This window comes from Mirounga leonina, unplaced genomic scaffold, assembly GCF_011800145.1.
Source record: "Mirounga leonina isolate KUSES-001 unplaced genomic scaffold, KU_Mleo_1.0 Mir_176, whole genome shotgun sequence".
Classification (NCBI taxonomy): domain Eukaryota; kingdom Metazoa; phylum Chordata; class Mammalia; order Carnivora; family Phocidae; genus Mirounga; species Mirounga leonina.
Genome location: NW_023270454.1, coordinates 32,888,242 through 32,911,138, shown reverse-complemented (window position 1 = coordinate 32,911,138; position 22,897 = coordinate 32,888,242). Strand labels below are relative to the sequence as shown.

Below are 22,897 nucleotides of genomic sequence, written 5' to 3'. Positions count from 1 at the left end.
GGATACTGATATTAAATGAGATAAAGTAAGTAATATGCCTAGGATTGTCCAAAAATGTTAGTGATGATTATTATCCTCGGAGATATTTACATTAAATACCCCTTTTTATGACATTTGATACATGTGTACAACTTTACTTTTTTTTTTTTTTTTTTTAAATCAACGTGGGGCTTGAACTCACAACCCTGAGATCAAGACCTGAGCTGATATCAAAGAGTCGGATGCTTAACCAATTGAGCCACCCAGGTGCTGCCCCTGTACAATTTTAACTTTAAAAATACAGTGTTTGTATTTTTGGAAAAGTAATAGTTGAAAGAAACTTGAATTATTTCATAGTTTAAATAAGACTCTTTAGTTCATATGCTTAATAAAATCCTTTATTTTTTTAAATCCTTTATTTTAACATAAGGTGATGTTTAAATCAGGATTTCTTAATCTCGGCACTATGGACATTTTGGGCTGGATAAATTCATTGTTGTAGAGGGCTGATGTCTGCATGTAGGATGGTTAGCAGCATCCCTGGCCTGTTCTGCTAGATGCCAGATGACCCCGAGGGTTGAAGAGAAATAAGTTTTAGATAGATTGTTTTAGTTGATTTTAGTAAATTCCATTGAATTTCACTTACTTTTGCCTTAGTAATTTTTTAGAAGCAATGAATGTGTCTTCAAACCTGAGGTTTATTTTATTTTTTTATTTTTTATTTTTTATTTTTATTTTTTTAAAGATTTTATTTATTTATTTGAGACAGAGAGAATGAGAGAGAGAGAGCACATGAGAGGGGGGAGGGTCAGAGGGAGAAGCAGGCACCCTGCCAAGCAGGGAGCCCGATGCGGGACTCGATCCAGGGACTCCAGGATCATGACCTGAGCCGAAGGCAGTCGCTTAACCAACTGAGCCACCCAGGCGCCCCTGAGGTTTATTTTAGTTGCAAGTGTTTTAACTTGGTTTCTAAGCCCCTGTGGCCTAATATAGAGTGACTCACAGAAGGAAGAGACCTTAAATTCTGAACACACAAGAAATTTTCATTTCAGGTTTAGTCTTTCTTGTGTTTGAAAGTACTAAGACACACCTGCATAATAAGCTAATTCAAGTTGCCATCATTAGACTCTAGCAATTACTTTATAAACTTCTGTTAATTCAAATAACTCATTATACCAAGATTTTAGTTAATGATTGCTTCGTTTTACTTTTGCTTAACAGCTCCTTTTGCAAACTTATTCTGCAAATATATTTTTTTAAGATTTTATTTATTAGAGAGAGAGCATGAACGGGGGGTGGGGGCGAAAGGGAGAGGGAGAAGCAGGCTCCCCACTGAGCAGGGAGCGATCCCAGGACTCTGGGATTATGACCTGAGCTGGAGGCAGACACTGAACCGACTGAGCTACCCAGGTGCACCTTATTCTGCAAATATTTATCGAATATCTGCTGTGTACCATGCCTGGAGATACAGTAGTGAATAAAAATGACAAAAATACCTGCCATCAGGGAGTTGATATTCTAATAGGCAGTCTAATGACTTTTGTCCAAGAAAAATGCAGTACATACAAAATGTTGAATTGTTTTGGAGATTCACCTGCCACCTTAAGCCTGTTCTTTTTCTTGTTGTTGTTTTCATTTTGTTTTGTTTTGACCTATAGCTTATACACAGTATTAGCAGAAATTTTAATGGGGCACATAGGTAGCTCAGTCCGTTAAGTGTCTGACTCTTGATTTCTGCTCAGGTTATGATCTCAGGGTTGTGAGATTGCATCCTGTCAGGCTCCATGCTCAGCAGGGAGTCTGCTTCTCTCGCTGTCCTTCTGCCCCTCCCCTTGCGCACATGTGTTCATGCACGCTTCTCTCTCTCTCTCTCTCAAATAAATTCTTTTAAAAAACCCTCCAGATCATAGATTAAAAAAAAAAGCACAAATGTTAAGTGTACAGCTTAAGTGGAACCACCACCTACATCAAGATGTAGAACATTTCCAGGACTTTACTGGCTCTCTTGCCCTCTTCAGAGGCAATATACTTCCCTCCCTCCCAGGGTAATCACTGCTACTCTAACTTTATATCATAGATTGCTTTTGACTGTTCCTGACTACAAATAAATGGGATCATACAGTATGTACTGTTTTTTGACTGGCTTCACTCAACATTATTTCTGTGACATTTATTCATACTGTTGCTTGTGGCAGTATTTCATTCTTTTTCATTGTAATGTAGTTTTCCATTGTGTTAATATACCACAATTTGTGTATCCATTCTTCAATTGATGGATACCTAGGTTTTTTCCAGTCCATGGCTATTATGAATAAAGCTGTTGTGACCATTCTGGTACAGGTCTTTTGGTGTACATGATCACCTATTTCTATTGGGTATATACCCTAGAACGGAATTGCCAGATACATGATGTTCGGCTTTGGTAGATATTGTTAACTAATTTTCCAGAGTGGTTGGACCAGTTGACAGTCCTACCAGCAATGAGTGAGAGTTCTAGTTGTTAAACATCCTTATCAAAACTTAGTATTCTCATACCTTTTAATTTTAGCCACTCTGATGGAAGCATAATGGATCTCACTGTGATTTTCTTACGCATTTCTCTAATGATTAATGACGTTGAGCATATTTTCATATTCTCATTGACCATTTGAATATTATCTTTTGTGAAGCCCTTTTTTAAGTTTTTTGCCCATTTTTCTGTTGGATGCATGCCTTTTTCTAATAATTTGTAGGAGTTCTTTATATATCCTAAGTCACTTGTTTGGATATATATATTTCAGATATTTTCTTTCAGTCTGTAACTTGCTTTTGCACTCTGTTAATGGTATCTTTTGATGAACAAAAGTTGGTAATTTTTAATGAAGTCCAATTTATCAATGTTTCCTTTTAGTGACTTTTGTGATCCTTTTGAGACATCTTTGCCTATCCCAGTATCATGAAGATATTCTGTTTTCTTCTAAACGTTTTTTGTTTTGCTTCTCACACTTAGCTCTGTGATTCATCTTGAATTAGTTTTTGTGTGATGTGGGGGTCAAGGTTCTTTTTTTTTTTCCCTCATATAAATATCTAATTGCTATTCACTGTTTATTGAAGAGACTGTCCTTTCTGCACTGGCAGCTTTTGCTGTTAATCAGGTAATCATATATGTGTTGTTCTATTTCTGGACTCTGTTTTATTTCTTGGTCTTTTATCCTTATATTATCCTTGTAATAATACCACACTATTACTTAATTACTACAGTAATTAAGTATGGAACAAATACTATGTTTAACCCTAATACCTAGTAGTTAATTCCTCTAGCTCTGTTCTTTTTCTGGATTGCCTTAAACTTATTCATGACTCTTTACTTAAGAACCTTTATTTTTAAAAGCCTTTGGGGCGCCTGGGTGGCTCAGTCAGTTAAGCGTCCGATTCTTGGTTTCAGCTCAGGTCATGATCTCAGGGTCCTGAGATCAGCCTTGCATAGGGCTCTGTGCTGAGTGCGAGTCTGCTTGAGATTCTGTCTCCCTCTCCCTCTGTCCCTTCTCCCACTCGCCTGCACACATGCTCTCCCCGCTCTCTTTGTCAAATAAATAAAAATCTTTTTAAAAGCTGTGGATGTCTGGGGTGGGGGCAGTGTTCAGTCGGTTAAGTGTCCAACTCTCTATTTCAGCTTAGGTCATGATCTCAGGTTTGTGGGATAGAGCCCTGTCTCAGGCTCTAGGCTGAGCAAGGAGTCTACTTGTCCCTCTCCCTCCCTCTCCCCCACTGGCTCTCTCTCTTGCGCCCTCTCTCTCAAAATCAAAAAAAAAAGAAGATTTAAATAATAAGAACTTTTATTTGCCTTTGAGTGGCACTGAAAAAAGTTTTTATCCTTTCAGATTTTAACTTTAGAATCGAATCTTATTTGAGTGAAGTGAATTAAACCATAACATTATCTATATAAGCTCTTTGCTTATGTGGTCAAAGCCAGCTGACTTGCTGCTTTGTAAATTACTCATTGGTTAATGTCAAATCCTCTTTTTGGACATTCCCCTGCAGTGCTATTTCACTTCTTTCGGATGGTAAGAGAAGGAAAAAAGATGTTCCCCTGGAGGTCTCCTTTTACTGGATGTGAACTTTACCTGTGGGCAAGGTTTCTTAAGAAGCAGTAATCTAGGGGCGCCTTGGTGGCTCAGTTGTTAAGCGTCTGCCTTCGGCTCAGGTCATGATCCCAGGGTCCTGGGATCGAGCCCCGAATCAGGCTCCCTGCTCAGCAGGAAGCCTGCTTCTCCCTCTCCCACTCCCCCTGTTTGTGTTCCCTCTCTCGCTGTGTCTCTCTCTGTCAAATAAATAAATAAAATCTTAAAAAAAAAAAAAAAGCAGTAATCTACTTCAAGTAGTACACCCCACTTCACCTCCCTGAAGAAATTCAACATCATAAAACTTGTTTCTGTTTGTACCTGCTCTTATTAAAAATATATTCATCACGAGAGCCTCTTACATATTTAATATCCTTGAATTAAAATAAAATTGGCTGTGTGATCCCTTTCACTGTGAGTGAAAACAATATTTCAAAAGCATCTTTCGACCATTTTGAATAAATTATACTCAAGATCTTGTAGGCATATTTACCTCAGTTTTGTCATACTTTCCATCCTTTATTTTCCTGAGCAATAAAAGGAAAATTGCATTTAACCTCAGTTCTATGTTCATATTTTAATATTGATAAAAGTTCATATGGAAAAATAAGTGAAAATGTATTACTTAGCATTAGACTGTATTTTATAGACTAGTAAAGATGTCTCATGTAAAACTTGATCATAACTAGAGTTTTCTGAGATATTTTACTTATATACATCTCCCTTTTATACCTGTTTGTTGTTTAAAATCATTTGATGGCTTTTATTTAAAGCGTACTGCATAATGCACTTTAAAAAATGTAGTCTTGTATAAAACTAGGATGGTAGCTTATCAAGTTGTCGTATCTTGACTGGCCAGTTGGTGTCACTGTGGCACAGGCAGTGAAATTGTAAATGTTTCTGTCCTGGTTTTTGTGTCTCATTGCAGATGTTTCATTCTTCATTTGGTTTCCCCTCTTAGTCTTGTCTTACAGGAGGCCCTGGTTAGATGCTAACTCAACATTCACATTCTAATAGAGATTGTAATGAAAGAGCTTGTCCTAAAAATCCCCTGGTAGCAGCTTAACATATGTTAATATTTTGAGGCTTGTTATTCTTTTTTTTAAGATAAGGGACAACAACTATATAGAGAGACGGTAGAATACTAGTCTTAATATTATCAGAGTTTTTTACAGCAAAAAATATTTTTTTCTAAAAAATTCTTGTTTTTTAAAGATCAGTAAAGTTTAATCTTAGAAGGATGCAAATTATTCTTTGACTTATAAACCGTTTATTATTTTTACTTTTTCTCTTAAAGTGCTGGTCAAAATATTAGATTAACATTTGCAATTTGTGACATGAATTAAAGAGAAGAAGCAAATATGAGCTCCACGAAGTTGAAACTTCTTGTTAATTAAGTTATACTTGGCAGATTTAGGGAAATTATCTTAGTAGATAGAGTTAAAACAAAATTTTTTCTGTGGTAAGCCCCAAACTAAAACCCATAATTTAGTTTTTTCCACCTGTGGACCTTTTCTCTGGAAAAATGTACACATACACAAAACTACCAAATTTTGCATTCAGTTTTAGGGAGTTTAGGACGCCCTCCACCCTGCCTGTGGATCCTTAGTTTCCTGAGTCTTAAAATCTGGTCTACAAGTTTTGAGTTAAATCGCAGGATTTTAGTTTAGTAGGAGTACTTTACAGATCCCTGAATCCCACTACTTTATTTTACAGTTGAAGAAAAGGACCCTTGAGGTTGTGATGAAATTACCCTTATAACTGGCTGTACCAAAGGCTTACGTGACTTGATTATAAGTAAGGTGAGGGCAAAAATGTTTCCATTCATTCATTACCTTATCTGCAGTGCTGCCACATTAGAGATAATAAAGGCTTTCATTAAATGTTTGGTGAATAAATGAGTGAATGAAAACACATGTTAAAGCTGGAACTAAAAACACGTTTCTAGACTTCTGTGGAACAACATGAAGATGTACTGTACTCTCAGACTTGATAAATCCATCTTGTGTCTTTAATTTCCCAGCATGCATCATCGTTGTTGTTGTTGTTGTTGAAATTTTGTATACGTGGCCTTTGTTGTTATTGTTCTAAGGCTTTTATTGAACTAAGTAGTTTCTCCATTCCCCTGTACTTATCAGTCTGGATAATAAACTCTAGCAGTCTGGAGAAGATTGGGGAAGGAACATAAGAATAGAAATGGTCAGAACACTTGTTTTGGACATATTTCCTCCCCTCACCTCAGTGTTGTAACTGCCCATTTATTTATCTGCTTTTCCCAAGAGATTGAAATCAACTTAAGGGCAGAAACAGTGTACACACAGTGCAGTTATGATTTCATAGTAGTTGCTCAATAAAGGAATGAATTCCAGTATAAGGACTTAAAAAATTTAACATGTTTTCTACTTCAGCCATCCTGTCCTAGAGTTTGAATATCATGTGATAACAGTTTGTCTCCTTACTAGATGTTATTCCATATCACATTTCTGCATTACTCACATCTGGAAAGTTTAGTAGCTCCATCAATGGCAACATTGATTTGATGCAGACTTTTTCCAAAGGCCAGTTTTTACCAGTTGTATATCATGTATATTGTGGACCCTTTTGGAGGTATGGCAAATGTTTTTCAAGGACTGTCTAACCCATGCAAATCTAGATTCATTTTAATATTTGCTTTTCAAATAAAGACTATATTCTTAGTACTCTTACCACAAATTATGTTTTTAAATATATGTGTTTACTACATATACATCTTTTAAATTAACTTTGGATTGGAATTTCTATTGAAAAGTGTGAATAAATATAATTTTTAATGAGGGGCTGAAGCCTTATCTATCTTAATTACAAGATATTGTGCCTATAAAATAGATGGTAGATTCTGCCTTTATTTATAAGCAAACTCTATCATGAATACGTTTTTTGATTTCTAGTAGCAATTGTTTTGAATGTAGATACATACAAATGTTCCAACAGTGATAAGTCTTTGAATTCAGCATTCCCTTGATGGAGGTTGGCATGTGATTTCATTCTTATCAAATTTCAGTACTATTCAAAGTTTAGACTAAGAGGGCATGGGGAGGGGGTGAGACTGAGAGGGCAGGCAGAAAACTATCAAAAGATAGTGATTCTGTAAGTTCTTGTTAAATGTTTGTTGACTGAATGAGAGGGGAGGAGGGAGAGAGAGAGGAAACTGAGTGTGTGTGTGTGTGTGTGTGTGTGTGTGTGTGTTGATAAAATGGAGAAAATAGATGAGTCAGGAGATTTGCTAATTTGATCAAGTGGAATAACAGATACAGGAGGTTGTGACCAAAAAGTGAGTTATTGGACTTAAAATTCCAGAAGTATTGCTTCCTGAGTGATGACAAGGTCCCAAAGAGTGGCCATGGGAATTTCCAGTGGCTTAAGTAGAATGGGGCATGAAAGATGAAAGGAATTAAAGATGAAGCGGTTAATGAAATCTGAGACGAAAGTATAGGTTGGATTGTCTAGTGTATCTTTTATCTGCCGTCACACTTTTTTTGGCCCATTGTCCAACTACAAATTACCAAACCTGTATCAAACTACCAACTCTGGGCTTCCTACAAGTATACTAAGGAGAAAAAAAAAAAATCATACACACAATAACAGATTGTTATTACTACCACCCATCATTCTGTATCAACATAGGTAGGCAAGCTCATGCGATAGATTTTATTTCATTTTAAGTAACTTATTTCACAGTTTGTATTTAAAAAAAAAAAAAAAAGGCAGGGGTGCCTGGGTGGCTCAGTCGTTAAACGTCTGCCTTTGGCTCAGGTCATGATCCCAGGGTCCGGGGATCGAGCCCCGCATCGGGCTCCCCGCTCAGCTGGGAGCCTGCTTCTCCCTCTCCCACTCCCCCTGCTTGTGTTCCTCTCTCGCTGTGTCTCTCTCTGTCAAATAAATACATAAAATCTTTAAAAAAAAAAAAAAAGCAAGCAACAGACTACATACCATGCCATTATAGGCTATGTTTTTGATGAGCTATTAAAACTCAGCTTGGACCTTATATATCAGTTTGGAAAGAATTGCAAACTGAACATAGAATCATTTCATTCTCTGAAAGTGTGCCCAAGGGCATGCAAAAGGTTGGGAACACCCAGAATAGTGGTAAGAGTTGGGGATAGAGCAGAAGACCTGGATGTGCCAAAGCCCTCAATAAATATTTGAGATGGACTAGAAAGAAGGTAGATGACCATGTTAAGGTGGGGAAAAGGGCAGTGAGGCAAAGTGGCCCACAAGGAAATGTGGGATGGGAGTCAGTAATGTACAGGTATGCAAAAACAGTTCTCTACAACAGAGTTCCTTAAAATGTAGACAAAGGATTAGCTGAATCAGCATCACCTGGCTTATTTGTTTGAAATTCTGGCTCCTTGGCTTCATATTCCAACTTAATGAGATCACAGTGGACAGCTGAGAAGAATCTGAATTTTAGTAGGTTCTCAGGTGGTTCTTACCCAAACTAAAGTTTGAGAACTGGTAGTTTAGAAGTATCAGTGGAGAACTGAGAAAATGCTGACCCTGCCTTTTATTCCCTTGATAAGCAGAATGTTGGAGAATAATCATCTTTGACTCGAGGTAATTGTGGAGAGGTAGCGAGGCCACTACGAGGAGGTTAGGATGTTGCGATAGTTTACAGTAGGATTGGGGATGTGGAGATCTGTTTGAATAATAGCTTTGCTTCTGGCAGATATTCCTTCTAGGCAGCTGTTAAAACAGCAAAGGGGATTTAAAAAAAAAAAAGATTTTATTCATTTATTTGAGAGAGATCATGGTGGGGGAAGGAGCAAGGAGGGAGAAGGGAGGAGCAGACTCCCTGCTGAGCGCAGAGCCCCGTTGTGGGGTTCAATCCCAGACCCTGGGGTCATGATCTGAGCTGAAGGCGGACGCTTAACCCACTGAGCCACTCTGGTGCCCCAACAAAGGGGATTTTAAATTACCAAAATTCATAAAACATTTAACAGAAACTTTTCAATTTGTTTCTTTAAAAATTATGTAAATATTTTGGATGGTTTTATCCATTTTGAGGAATGTTTAAATTGAGAAAATTGCTAGCAAATCGAGTATTAGTATTATATCTACTAGATGCTAGGAATGAAAACTAAAGGGGAACAAGATAGATAAGCAACCTGGTCTTAGCTTAGCTTTTATAGTAGGCGGGAAGAGAGAATATAAAAATTAAGTAATTTACAAATTTTAATATCATCTGAAAAGTAATATGCTAGGCCAAGTATAGCATGGTCTGAGAACTGGTAGGAAGAGTATGGAAAGATTACCTGAGGAATTGATGAGCAAGCTGAATCTCAAGAATGAACTGGCCAAATGAAGAAGGGTGAGGGATGTTCCCATCAGAGGCAACTATAAGGAGCTGAAAAAGGTATAAGACTATAGAATTGAAAATTTTCTGTTGTTGGAGTGGAGAATGTGGGGGCAGATAGTGAGAAATGAGGCTAGAGAGATTAAGTAGAGACCAGAGCCTGCAAAACCTTAAAATCATGTTGAGGAGTTTGGGATTTTACCTAAAAGGCAAAGGGGACTAAATGATGTAAAAATGGGAGGTCTCAATCAGATTCACGTTTTAGAAAGTTCTCTCTGTGGGGCGCCTAGGTGGCTCAGTTGGTTAAGCATCTGCCTTCAACTCAGGCCATGTTCCCAGGGTCCTGGGATCTGAGCCCCACATCGAGCCCCACATCAGGCTCCCTGCCCAGAGGGGAATCTGCTTCTCCCTTTCCCTCTGCTGCTCCATCTGCTTGTGCTCGCTCTCTGTGTGTCAAATAAATTTAAAAAAACTAAAATAAAAAAGTTTTCTCTGCCTACAGTTTGAAGAATGAATTTCAGGGGTGACAAGACTAGAGACACAGGAGATGGATCAGATTTCCAAGGGAAGTGGGGAAGTGAGACTTCAGACTTTTCTCTTGTAGAGAACCTAGAACCAGTAAAGAACAGCAGACCATTTTAGAAGATGAAGATAAGAGGAAAACAGGGAGAACATAGTGTAAGGGAACTGAGGGACAAGAGAGTTCGTGTGATTTATAGGGTACTTGGAGAATCCTTAACAGATTGTTGCTGGTTATAGGACACACTTTGAGAATCACTCCTTTGTTTAAAATTTCTCCTCTCACCCTTCATAAAGGGGAGTATTAATTAATAAATCTCTAGTTCTGCTTATCTGTTGTGGTGTTATGCATCTTATTAAGGATGCTTAACACATCCTTAATAAGATGCATAACAAAATTGGCTAAACATTTTGTGTTCTTTATTTGCTGGTTTTGCACTAACTAGTTCAAAAGTAGATTACTGTGCAAAATTATAAATTCTAAAGGTATGTTTTTAGCCTCATTCCTGTTCTTACCTCCATGAAAATCTGCAAAATGAAGGCATTTTGGTTGAAAATTAGCACCCCTTCGGGCGCCTGGGTGGCTCAGCCGTTGGGAGTCTGCCTTCGGCTCAGGTCATGATCCCAGGGCCCTGGGATCGAGCCCCGCATCGGGCTCCCTGCTCGGCGGGAAGCCTGCTTCTCCCTCTCCCACTCCCCCTGCTTGTGTTCCCTCTCTCGCTGTGTCTCTCTCTGTCAAATAAATAAAATCTTAAAAAAAAATAAATAAAATCTTAAAAAAAAAAAACTAGCACCCCTTCACAGCTTTATGGAAGCTGTTACTACAAATATTATTTTGTGTCCTCTCAAAAGGACTTAAAATGTACATGAAACTTTTTTACCAAAAGCATTATATTTATTGTTTTAGCTTGTTTGAAAATTTGTTTTTAAAATATTAAATGCTGAGTATATTAACCTAATGCTTTAATAGAAAGTTAACTTTAGGATTATTCCATTTTATTGTATAACTGTTAAGCATGACTTTGCTAAGTCCTAAACTTTGAATTGAATGTCAGCGACATAAAAATGCAAATTAGGGATTTTATGTTGTTGGGTATAGTGGGCTCATTGTTGCTGAAATACATTCTAGAAACCATACGGGTAAATGCAGTAGCAGATATTTTAAAAGTTACTAAGCTAGGCACAGCCTTATAACTGAGACACTTTAAAAAATAAATTAAGGATCATATAAAGGCACATTTTTGTGAGTTATGAGGCTAAATTATATTAACTTAGAGAATATGTATTTTACAAAAAAAACGAAAACAGTCAACAAGCTCATACAATACAGAATGTTACCTCACAAGTCCTACGTTCCTCTCACATAACCCCATATCACTTTGTGTTACACTCAGTTGCTAGACAGCTGTCAAAATGATAATTCTGTTCAGAATCTGAATGGACCCATTTGTACCACTTTTGGTTAGGTTCCTTCTGTTAGTGACAGTTTAGGCATAGAAAGGCCTTAGTGCTTGTCAGATTTCACAGCTGTTTTACATAAAGGTTTTTTTTTCTGGAAGAACTTGTTTGTTGAGTAAAAGACCCCTAGGAGATCATTGAGAGGAGCCTGAGTGAGATGTAATATCCTCAGAAAACTAGTTGTTTCTTCTAGAGGCCATGCATGAGAAGATGGAAGGCATCCCTGTAACTTCTTGAAAACTTAGATAATCAGAGATATCCGTCATGTTTACTGTGTAACCTCTTACCAACTACTACTACTGTATCTCTTTTCTCGGAATTTACACAGTACTTTGTGACAGGACAGATGATTCAAATGAGTAATGTTCTTTTCAGAGAAGTTCCAAGAACACAGCCAACACAACTGCCCTGGACCTGTATGCCATTTTTATATTGTTTGCATGTGCTTTTTTTTTTTTTTTTTTAAGATTTTATTTATTTATTTGACAGAGCACAAGTAGGAAGAGGGACAGGGAGAAGCAGACTCCCAGCTGAGCAAGGAGCCTGATGTGGGACTCGATCCCAGGATCCTAGGATCATAACATGAGCCGAAGGCAGGCACTTAACTGACTGAGGCACCCAGGCACCCACATGTGCTTTTTTATTCCTCAGATTTTGAGGGGTGTCTTTGATACTTATTTTCTTAGAGAGAGCTAAAAAGTTATCAAGACTTTGAGCAAGGCAACATTCAAGGAAACCATTCTAAAAATAGGTTGACCTTAATGACCAAACTTGGAAAGTTTAAAAAATGTCTTGGTAGTTTGACAGTATTTATTTTGTAAGTGATATATTTGTCTTTCAGGGAGAAAAGATGATCTGGTTTTAATGTAAATATGAATCAGAGGATCATTAATATTTAAAACTAGAAACCACTGATTTACTATATTAAAAAATAAACTGGAAAGGTAAAGATCATTTATTCTGTGAAATGAACAGACTCAGAGATTTGGTTTAAAAACAGGAATTAAATAAAGCTGAGTGTAATGATTTTTCTTTTTAATTCTAAATTTAGAGGAAAAGGATTTTGTCCTGTGACAAGAGATTTTAAGTGACATTAGGAAATAAACGAAAAGGGATGAAAGAGTTAATTTCTTTTGTACTATTAGGAAATTACAAGTTGAGAATGTATTTGCATTAGTGTTTAAACTTCAGCAGATTCTGAAATAATGTTTTTTAAAAGGCATTTCTTTGACTCTTTTAGAAAACGTAGGGACTAAAATAAATTCTAAGTCTCTAATAAATTGCTTATAGCTATTTACATTTACTATACATTCAGTTCATATTGTTTCTTAAAGCCTAGTCCTAACCGTATTGCTAGTTAGTAACTAAATGACACATTTTTGTGTCCCAGTTTTTTCATCTGTAGAACAGTACCGTGATAGTACCACTTAGCATTATTGTCAAGATTAAAGAGAGACTATACAAGCAGTTCTTGTTTTGTATAGATTCAATTACGCATTAATTTCATTTACCACAGTTTAATTAAATGATGCCAGTCTCCCAACAACACATCTCAGATTTAAGTCTCCATGGTATATTAACTGTAATTGAATAAAGGACAAACTTCACTGCTAGCACTGGAGTCCATAAATCACTATGTGAATAACAGAGGTGAATCATGATTATCGACTAATCATGTCACTTCTTTCAAAGTCTCTTGGTGATTGGTCATTGCCATACCTGTTATTCAGTTCATACAGACAGCAAACCATGTAGTAGTATTACCTTCTTGTCTCTTGGTCATAAACCCATGTGACATTTTCCAAAAGTGGATGATCAAAAGGGAATGGGTGAATAAAGATGGAAGTCCAGCAAAGAAATGAAAAATGATAACACAGGAAAAAGTGAAATTCATATCAAGCCTAGATGGAGTTTTGGAAGAAATAGCTGATTGTAGGGATGTTGATTGACACTGCCACTGTTGGAGAGACTCTAGATTTGATCCGGAAGAACTTAGTGAAGTCTCACTGATTAACATAAACAAGGAACGAGCTTTAACATTGTGACAAGAATTTTTGAAGGTTGCGGAATAATCAATATTTCCTATAAATCACTTTGCACGGTTTCAGCTTGCTTGATCATTTTTACAGTGCTACATTGTAATGCAAAGTGAGGACTGCCTATACGTACGTTAAAGTGCTTAGAACAACTCCTAGCACTTAGTAAGTGTTCAAGTAATATTTTTCACTGTAATTATTAGCAATAGCATTAATTAGTTGTAACAATGATTGTAGTAAGGGAGAGGGATGCCTAACATTAAGTGAGTGCCTAAAAATATGTATGGGGTGCTTTGCCTATATTAATTATCTCATCTGATTTTCATAGATTTCATAGAACTCTGAGGTAATTTTTAGCCTATTTTTACAGCTGAACAAACAGGGACTTCTTTAAGAAAGTTTTTAAGTACTTGTCCAGGATCACATAGCCCCTAACTAGGAAAGCTGGTATTCCAATAAGGTATGTCTGAATTATCTTTCCAGGTCTTTCATGTTTCTAGTAATAGTTGGTTCTTGGTGAGACTATGACAATCTTTAAAAAGTGATTTAAGAGTCTTTGCTATTGGGGCGCCTGGGTGGCTCAGTCGTTAAGCGTCTGTCTGCCTTCGGCTCTGGGATCGAGCCCCACATCGGGCTCCCTGCTTAGCAGGAAGCCTCCTTCTTCCTCTCCCACTCCCCCTGCTTGTGTTCCCTGTCTCGCTGTGTCTCTCCGTCAAATAAATAAATAAAATCTTAAAAAAAAAAAAAAAAAGTCTTTGCTATTGATAAGCATCTTTAAAATATGCCATAAAAATTCAAAAGATAATTCCATGGGGAATTCTAATTGGGATGAAGAAAACAAGAATAAATCTTTGCAGCTTACTTGTATTTATTATTGTGTTACTGTGCTGTTATTTTATGTTTATTTTTTTTGTTTGTCCCCATAATGATTAGCAATAAGACTTTTAAAATTAAAAAAAATTTGTTATAGCTTTGCTTGGATAACATATTGGAATAGGTACCTTTTTTTAAGGCCAATTCAAAGGATGTCCCTGGTAAAACTAATGTTAATTCGTTTTCTGTTTTGGGGTAGACCTGTCACCTCCATTGACAGTTTCTTATATATATAGCAGTTTCTTTTGGTTTTGCTAATGAAAAACTCTGGATGCTGAGTATGCATAGGTTTTACCACTATTTTTTAATGTTTTTATTAAATATTAGATGTAAAAGAATGTTGGCACAAAATGTATAAGATAAAAAGAACAACAATACAAATGAAAGAAAGGCATCAAGATTGGAAAGGAAAAGATAAAACTATTTTTATTTGCAATGTGGTCTTGTATATAGAAACTCCTAAGGAATACACACACACACACACACAATTTCAAATTATTAGAACTGATAAGTTCAGCAAAGTTGTGAGGTACAAGAGCATTATTGCAAAGCCCAATTTATTTTTAAGGAATAAATAATGCAAAAACAAAATTTTTAAAATTTCAGTACTCAGGAATATGTGCAAGACTTGTACACTGAAAGCTATAGAACATTGTTGAAAAAAGTTAAAGATCGAAGTCAGTGGAAGGACATCACATGTTTATGGATCAGAAGACTTAATTCATTAAAGTGGCAGTGCTCCCCAGATTAATCATATTCAACATAATCTCTATCAAATCCTGTTTTTTTGTAGAAATTGACGAACTGGTCATATGTAAAAACAAGAGATCCAGAATAGCCAAAAAAGTCTTGTAAAAGATGAACATAGGGCTCACTGATTTTAAAACTTACGACAAAGTTGCGGTAATCAAACAGTATGGTACTCACATAAGGAGGACATAGGCTAGTGGAGGAGAATTGAGAGTACAGAAGTAGACCCTTATATTTGTGGTCAGTTGAATTTCACCAAGGGCGGCAGGAGTTTTCAATAAGGAAAGGATAGTCTTTAAGAAAGGGTGCTGGGACAACTGGATATCCATATGCAAATAATGAAGTTGGATGCAGACCTCATACATACTAAAAAATTAACTCAAGGGGTGCCTGGCTGTCTCAGTCAGTGGATCATGCAACTCTTGATCTTGGGGTTGTGAGTTTGAACCTCACGTTGGGTGTAGAGGTAGCTTAAAAATAAAATCTTTAAAAAAATTAACTCAAAATGAATCAAAGATTTAAATATAAGAGCTACAAATATAAAATTCTTAGAACAAAAAACAGGTATAAATCTTCATGACTTTGGATTACGCACTTTCGTTTCTTAGATACAACACCAAAAGCATAAGCAACAAAAGAAAAGAGATAAATTGGACTTAATCAAAATTTAAAACTTGTATGCTTCAAAGAACACCATGAAGAAAGTCAAAAGGCAGCTCACAGAATGGGAAAAAATATTTGCAGATCATACATCTGGTAAGGGAATTGTGGCATAAAGCTCACATGGCTCACTCCCTCACACTGCTTCCAGGAATCTGCCCACCTAAATTAGCGCTGGTTGCCTGTCACTCTGTATCTCTCTTACCCTGCCTTAAAAACAAACAAACAGACTTACTACTTGTTACTTATAGCACTTATTACCGCCGTACATTTATTTGTTTACTACCAGGCTCCTTCACCTTCCTCCCCCCAGGTGAGTCTGATTGGGGCAGAGACTAGTTCCTACACTGCTCTATCTGTAGCTAGAGCAGTAGCTGTCGTTGGTGTTCATTAAATGTTGGGACAATGAATGAGTAAATCCTTTAAGTTCCAGAGCTCAAGCAGTACTTTCTCTTTTCCTATTTGGTTCTCATAGATTTAGTCCCTATTCTGAATTCCTTTGATACCTATTGCCTTTACTTTGGCAACAAGTTCAACTTTGACATTAATATTTGTATATCTTGTCTATCCGGTGAGGCAAGGACTGTACCTTACCTTTTTCTTCGCCTAGAAAGTCTAGGATACAGCAGGAGTCAGCAAAAACTCATTAAATTTAAAAATAAACCAAGTTAATCTGTATGGTGTTGAATCACAAGTCCTTTCAACAAATTCATTTATTCATTTGACGAATATTTAGTGAACATCTATATCTCAGGCACTATTTCAGGTGCTAAACATATAGCAGTAAACAAAATGGGCAACATCCCTGCTTTCATGAAGCTTACAGTATAGAGAGAGAAGAGATAAAAATAAACACAAATACTAAGTGATACCTGCTATGAGAAGAATAAAACAGTAAGCAGAATAGGGAGTTCCAGTGTGATGTTGTGAGAGTTCTATTTTAATTTAGTTTAGTTTTTTACTATTTTATTTTTTAAAGATTTATTTATTTTAGAGAGAGTTGGGGGGGGGCAGACGGAGAGAATTTCAAGCAGAGTCTCTGCTGAGCACGGAGCCCGATGCAGGGCTCAATCCCATGACCGAGATCGCGACCTGAGCCGAAACCAAGAGTTGGACGCTTAACTGACTGAGCCACCCAGGTTCCCTGAGAGTTGCTATTTTAATCGTTGTTGGGGGAAAGCCTCTCTGACTAAAGGAGCAAGCCCTGTAGATGTCTGGTAGGAAAGCTTTGGGGGCGGGGGCAACAGGAAGTACAAGGCTCTTCAACAAAGATTCTTGTGTTTGAAGTAACTGTGTGGCTGTAAGGCTGAGGCTGGTAGGAGATGAAGTCAAATCATGTAATGCCTTGAGAACATTTAACAGTCTTGGTTTTCTTCAAGTGAGATGGGAGGCTATTGGAGAGTTTTTGCATGCGGGATAATTTTGGTTGATGTGTGGATTTAGAGGTGTGTGTCTTGGGTAGAAGCAGGGAGACCAATTAAAAGGTTCTTGGAATAATCCAGTTGAAATATGATGCTAGCTTATTAGACCAGAGTGGTAGCAGTGGAAGTGGTGAGAATTGGTTTGATCCTGGATATATTTTGAGAGTAAATCTGATAGAATCTGCTAATGGTTTGGATGTGGACATAAGAGAGAATCAAACATAATTCCTAAGATTTGGGCTAAGATTTTGGTAATAGAGATGCTGTTAACTGAAAGGAGTGAAAATATAGATGGTATTATTTTGTTTTGTCTGTTGGGGATTGGGGATTTACTGTGGAATCAGTCAGTTTCTGACACATTAAGTTTGAGATGTGTATTTAATACCCAAGTCGAAATAACAAGTATGTAATCAGATACATTGGAGTTAAAGAGGGAGGCCCAGGTAAGACACCTAAATTTGGAAGTTGTCAATGTATAGATGGTTTTTAAAGCCAGAAGAATCAATTAGATCACCCAAGAAGTGGCTATAGGAGAAAAAGTCCTCTGACTGAACCCTGGGGCACTCCAGAATTTGGAGGTTGGGGAAATGAGGAGGAATCAGCAAAGGAGACAGTGGAATATAACAGATGATGTAAGAGGAAAGTCAAGAGTGTCTGAAGTTAGCTGGGGGGGGTTGAAAGTACAAGGAGGGAACAATTACCTGTGTCAAATACTGTTTGATAAACGATAAATTTGATAAGTCAAATGCTGTTTGATGAGAATTGACTTCATTAGTTACTAATTCATTAGGGTCCACCATACCAATCGAATAATTGCCTAAGCAAAATTAATGAGCTTCTCAGGAAAAACCCGTCTCAACATTTGCCAGTTATGTATCTGTTAAATGTAGACTCTGCTAGGGAGCCTGGGTGGCTCAGTCAGTTAAGTGTCCAACTCCTGTTTTCAGCTCAGGTCATGATCTCAGGGTTGTGAGATCAGGCCCTGTGTCAGGCTCCACGCAGAGTCTGCTTAAGATTCTCTTTCTCCTTCTCCCTTTGCCCCCCCCCTTTTCTCTTTTTCTAAAATCTTTTAAAAAAATTTTAAACTTTGCCAATTAGAAAATTTAAAATGTTAGTCCTGAGTTTTCAAATTGTAACTGTACATTATATGTGATGTGGTACCATATTAAGAAAGGATTTCAAAGACATGTTTTTGTTTTAGTGCATCCTTTGTCATTATTGTGTGAAACCAATGGAATCCATTCATAGACTCTGATTATAAAATTGGGTAATTCCTCATATCCAAGCCAGAGAAAAGAAAGGACTTTCGGAAATCTGTGTCTCTTAGCTTTCTTTCTTTTTTTTTAAACTATAAGACGGAATGTGGAATATTATATTTATTACAGCTAAGTTCCAATTAGAAGCTAATCTGCAGTTGGGTTGACTACTATCAGTGTTTAACATAAATTTAAATAGCAGAAAATTTCCTTTACCTCAGCCTGATGGAAATCCAAGAAGCTTTGCTTACCTAGCTAACCTTGAAACCAAAAGAATATTAGTATTGCAAGTGAATGATTCGTTTATACTATTAGCTAGGCTCATCATGATTGTATTAGACATCAGTTTTTACATAATAGACTTTTTAGTCCTCTTAATTCTGTTCTTTAAAATGATTTTTCTGATGTATCAGTAGCTTAGGAATTTGAAAATTGAATTTTAGTATCCGCCTGCTGCTTAGTTCTAGAATAATGGAAGTATTCTGTATTTGACATACACCATACCTCTTAATAGCAAATCTTGCTGAGTTTGCTGCTGGTTATACATCATTATCGAATGACACAACAGCATTCTCTACATAGTAGAGAAAAAGATAGTTTAGGATGTGAGTAAAAGGACACCATTATGCTGAACTGCCATGTGGTGTGAGATTTTTTATGAAGATTTTCTCTTTTATTCAAATGTTGCCAAGGATTTGAAGCGTTCATTACCAGCTGGACTTGGTCTCTCAGAAACCCAAATTACATCTCATGGCTTTGACAATACCAAAGAGGGGGTTATTGAAGCAGGAGCATTTCAAGGTAAGAGCCTACATATTTTTAAAGATGGCTGGGTGGCGGATGGGAGAAATGCATCAAAAGTTATCTTTATTAATAAAGCATAATAAAGTCCTTTGATTCTGTGATAAAACACTGATTTTATAAGCATAATTTTTTCTCTTCAATTTAAATAATTTAGGAATTGTTTTAGTAGTCTTTATATAAATAGATCAATATGCATAATTTCACTGATTATTAAAGAATTGGTTTTAAAATATTAAAGTAAAAACTGAAAAATTATATAAAAAATGCAGATTTAAATTATTTTAGCTTTTAACCACAAAATTTATAAGTATTATTTTATATAAATACATATTTCCTATTTCAAAACAATTAGAAAAGTAACTTTTGTTTTTCCTATTATACATTCCATGTAAGAGGTCTCCCAATACCACCCTCAGATTCAGTAATTTGCTGAGAGTACTCACAGAACTCAGTATATAGTCATACTCATGACGATGATTATTACAGAGAAAGTATACCAAACACAATTAGCAAGGGCAAAGGATGCCTGAGGCAGTCTGGCAAAAGTAGGCATAACTTACAAGGGTCTTCTCCCACAGGACATTAGACAGCAGTCATTAATTATGTTTAATTCCCCCAGCAGACTGTGACAACATGTATGAACTATTGCGAACCAAGGAAGCTCTTTAGAGCCTCAGTGCCCAGGGCCTTTATTGGAGATTGCTTGTATAGGCACCCTCTGCCTGGCAGGTACCAACATTCCAGACTCCCAGAAGGAAAGCAGGCGTTTAGCCTAAACCACATTGTTTGTATAAACAGTTTAGGCATAGTGAACCAGTTTTACCATTCTAGGAACGGAGGCCCAAAATATAAGTTTCCAGATGCCAACCAAAGGCCAATTATGTAAGCTGGACTCTTTAAGGATAAACAGACTTGCTATGTTAACTCTTTTCTGCACACATTTCATATATAAGTCTATTTTTAATATAAGGGAAAAGTTGCATCCTTTTAATACTTTGCATATAATAACCTTTTTCAGGTTTTTTAAAATTTTCATGTGAGTGAAAGTAAAACCATGTAAACATTTGGATATAAAAAATAAATTGTTTTCTTTCTTTAGCTATAGTTAAAATAGTAGTTATATTTGATGTTCAATGAAGTATATTTTAAAACTTCATTATAATTTCATAAAATGAAGAAAAATCTCTGTGCCTTTGCAATCCTTAGCCCTCTTGTAGATAATAGTATTCTGTATTTTTATTATACTAATAGCCAATACTTGATTCAGAAACAACTTATATTTTGAAATATATTCTTTCCTAAATGGGTCCTGCAAATAAGCATTTAGGATAATCTAGAATAACAGCCTCTGCTCTAGGCTATAAAATGAATGGGCTATCTAGTGACATCATTTTTCCCCCTTTTTATCCTTAGGTTCAGAAAAATAAAACCATAGAAAGGTAACATACGTGTCAGTATCTCAGTAGTCATTATGTAGCATTCTGGCTAGCATATCTTATCGAGGGGATAACTTTGATTTTGAAAGGGTTGACTGCCTAAAATTATGAGTGCTTAAAGGATAAAAGGCTTGCATAATGTGACACCATTTTTGGACCAGTCACCAATTTCCAAATTTAAATGTCAATAGGAAATATAAAAATGCTTTTACTAGTAAGATGTTTTAAGTATTCTCAGTAAAATTATTTAACTGATATTTGGTTTAATCTTTTTCCCCTTAAGTAGAATAGTAGTATATACAATGATTGAAATCAACTGACCATTATAAACTGTTGTGTGTAAGCATGGAAATGCTGACAAGTTTCACTTGCTTATTGATATATCCTAGTCCTTCAAAGTGGAATAAAAAATATGTTTCATGATAATGGCAGTAATTTATGTCTCTTTGAATTGTCTTTATATAATTTTTTTAACATAAGTTACATTGTTGATCAGTATATTAAAAAGAATCATTCTGCCATATGCAGATTAGTTAAGCATTTATTAGAAAGCTTTTGTTTTTTTGTTTTGTTTTTTCAGAAAGTTGTAGTTGTTTTAAGTGTCTTTGTTTAAAAGTGTTTACAGATAAATTGGAATGAACATGAGAAAAAGCAACACTATTAAAATGTATGAAATTGGTCTTATGAAAAAAATGTGAAAGGACTTGGGGCTCTTTTAGCTCTCTGGAAAAATGACTGAATAATAACTTAATAATGACTTTATTACTTGAACAGTTGCTTCAAGAAAAGTATTAACCATTTACTTTTCCATCTCTAGAGCAAATTTAGGAGAACTTATACTTAACTTTTTTTTTTTTAAGATTTTATTTATTTATTTGACAGAGAGAGACACAGCGAGAGAGGGAACACAAGCAGGGGGAGTGGGAGAGGGAGAAGCAGGCTCCCCACGGAGCAGGGAGCCTGATGCGGGGCTCGATCCCAGGACCCTGGGATCGTGACCTGAGCTGAAGGCAGACGCTTAACGACTGAGCCACCCAGGCGCCCAAACTTATACTTAACTTTAGCCTACCAACAGCAAATATTGAAATCTACCTAACAAATACATTGCAGAATTAGTAATAGTGGGAATCATGAATAAATCAAAGCTCATTAGAGTGAAGTACACTTGATACCTGAGTTTTGTTTTAGTGGGGTGTTGATCATTACCTACATATATTCATATTCCTAGATTCCTGTTATTGAGGTGAAATGGAGCTAATTCCTCAAAATTTAGTCAATAAGCAAGATTTTAGATTTTTAAGAATTATTTTTTATTGGATATTAGTGAATGATTTTAGTATTGAATTTAGTCTAAATTAGTGATTTAAAGGGTTGAAGATACAGAGAAGTGATAATAACCCATGAAAGGAAAAGGAAAAGGCTGCAGTACCCAGTTACCAGGGCAACCATGTCTTTTGCTATTTTAGTTTGGAAGGTTCCAAATCATTTGTTACATATATTATACACATCTCCTGTGTCATGGGATTATTTCTTATGAAAGATTAATAAACAGTAATAACCAGAACAACAGAGCTCTGTTCCTGGGATCATCAAGAAGTAGAATTACAGTAGTCATTTTTATTTTTAACATTTGCTTATATAACAGAAACCCTTGTGCCTTGGATAGTAGAGATAGTCTTTGTTTAAAATGGTGATTGGATTGGATAACCTATTAAAATGCCTTCCAACTCACTAAGTAATTTATGGATTGGTGTTTTCTGTATTGAATTTAATCATGGAGATTTTAGGGTGTGAATTCAGAGCATCTGAGTCTCTGATAAGCTGTTTAACTCCTCTGGGGTTTATTTCTCCTATAGTTTAATGTCAGACTTAGTTGATTTCTGTCATCCCTTCTAATTTTAAATTTTATAGTTTATCAGATTTACTTTGAAAGGTAGTGCCAGTCTATTTAGGTCTATTGTGTGTTTGGATTTTAATGTTAGATCTAGTTCAAATTAAAATTGGTTTTCATATTATTAAAACTAGTGACTATTTCTCCAACAGAACTTAGTATATCTGGGATATAATCAATTTTTACTAACTCTAAGTAAAGAAATTTGATCTTGATTTCTGTTCTATTAGAACATTTTAATTATAAATTTGTTTCATTATATGATTTCTAGGGAACTGGGAGAGTGTAGTTGAAATAAAAGTACCTTACAGACTTGAAAATATTCTCAGCTGAATGTGGAAGGATATTAAGTTTTTCAACTTTTAATTATTCCCTTAAAGAT

At 36.1% G+C, this 22,897-nt stretch overlaps 1 protein-coding gene across 9 annotated transcripts in view; it reads left to right on the top strand.

The window, feature by feature from the left end:
- Positions 1-22,897, top strand: part of ARFIP1 (ADP ribosylation factor interacting protein 1) — a 125,398-nt gene that overhangs the window by 41,145 nt on the left and 61,356 nt on the right. For all 9 annotated transcript variants that reach the window (XM_035022886.1, XM_035022883.1, XM_035022881.1 and 6 more), the window contains one exon: positions 19,077-19,185. In XM_035022886.1, the coding sequence (XP_034878777.1) occupies positions 19,077-19,185 (109 nt within the window). The remainder of the gene's footprint in view (positions 1-19,076; positions 19,186-22,897) is intronic.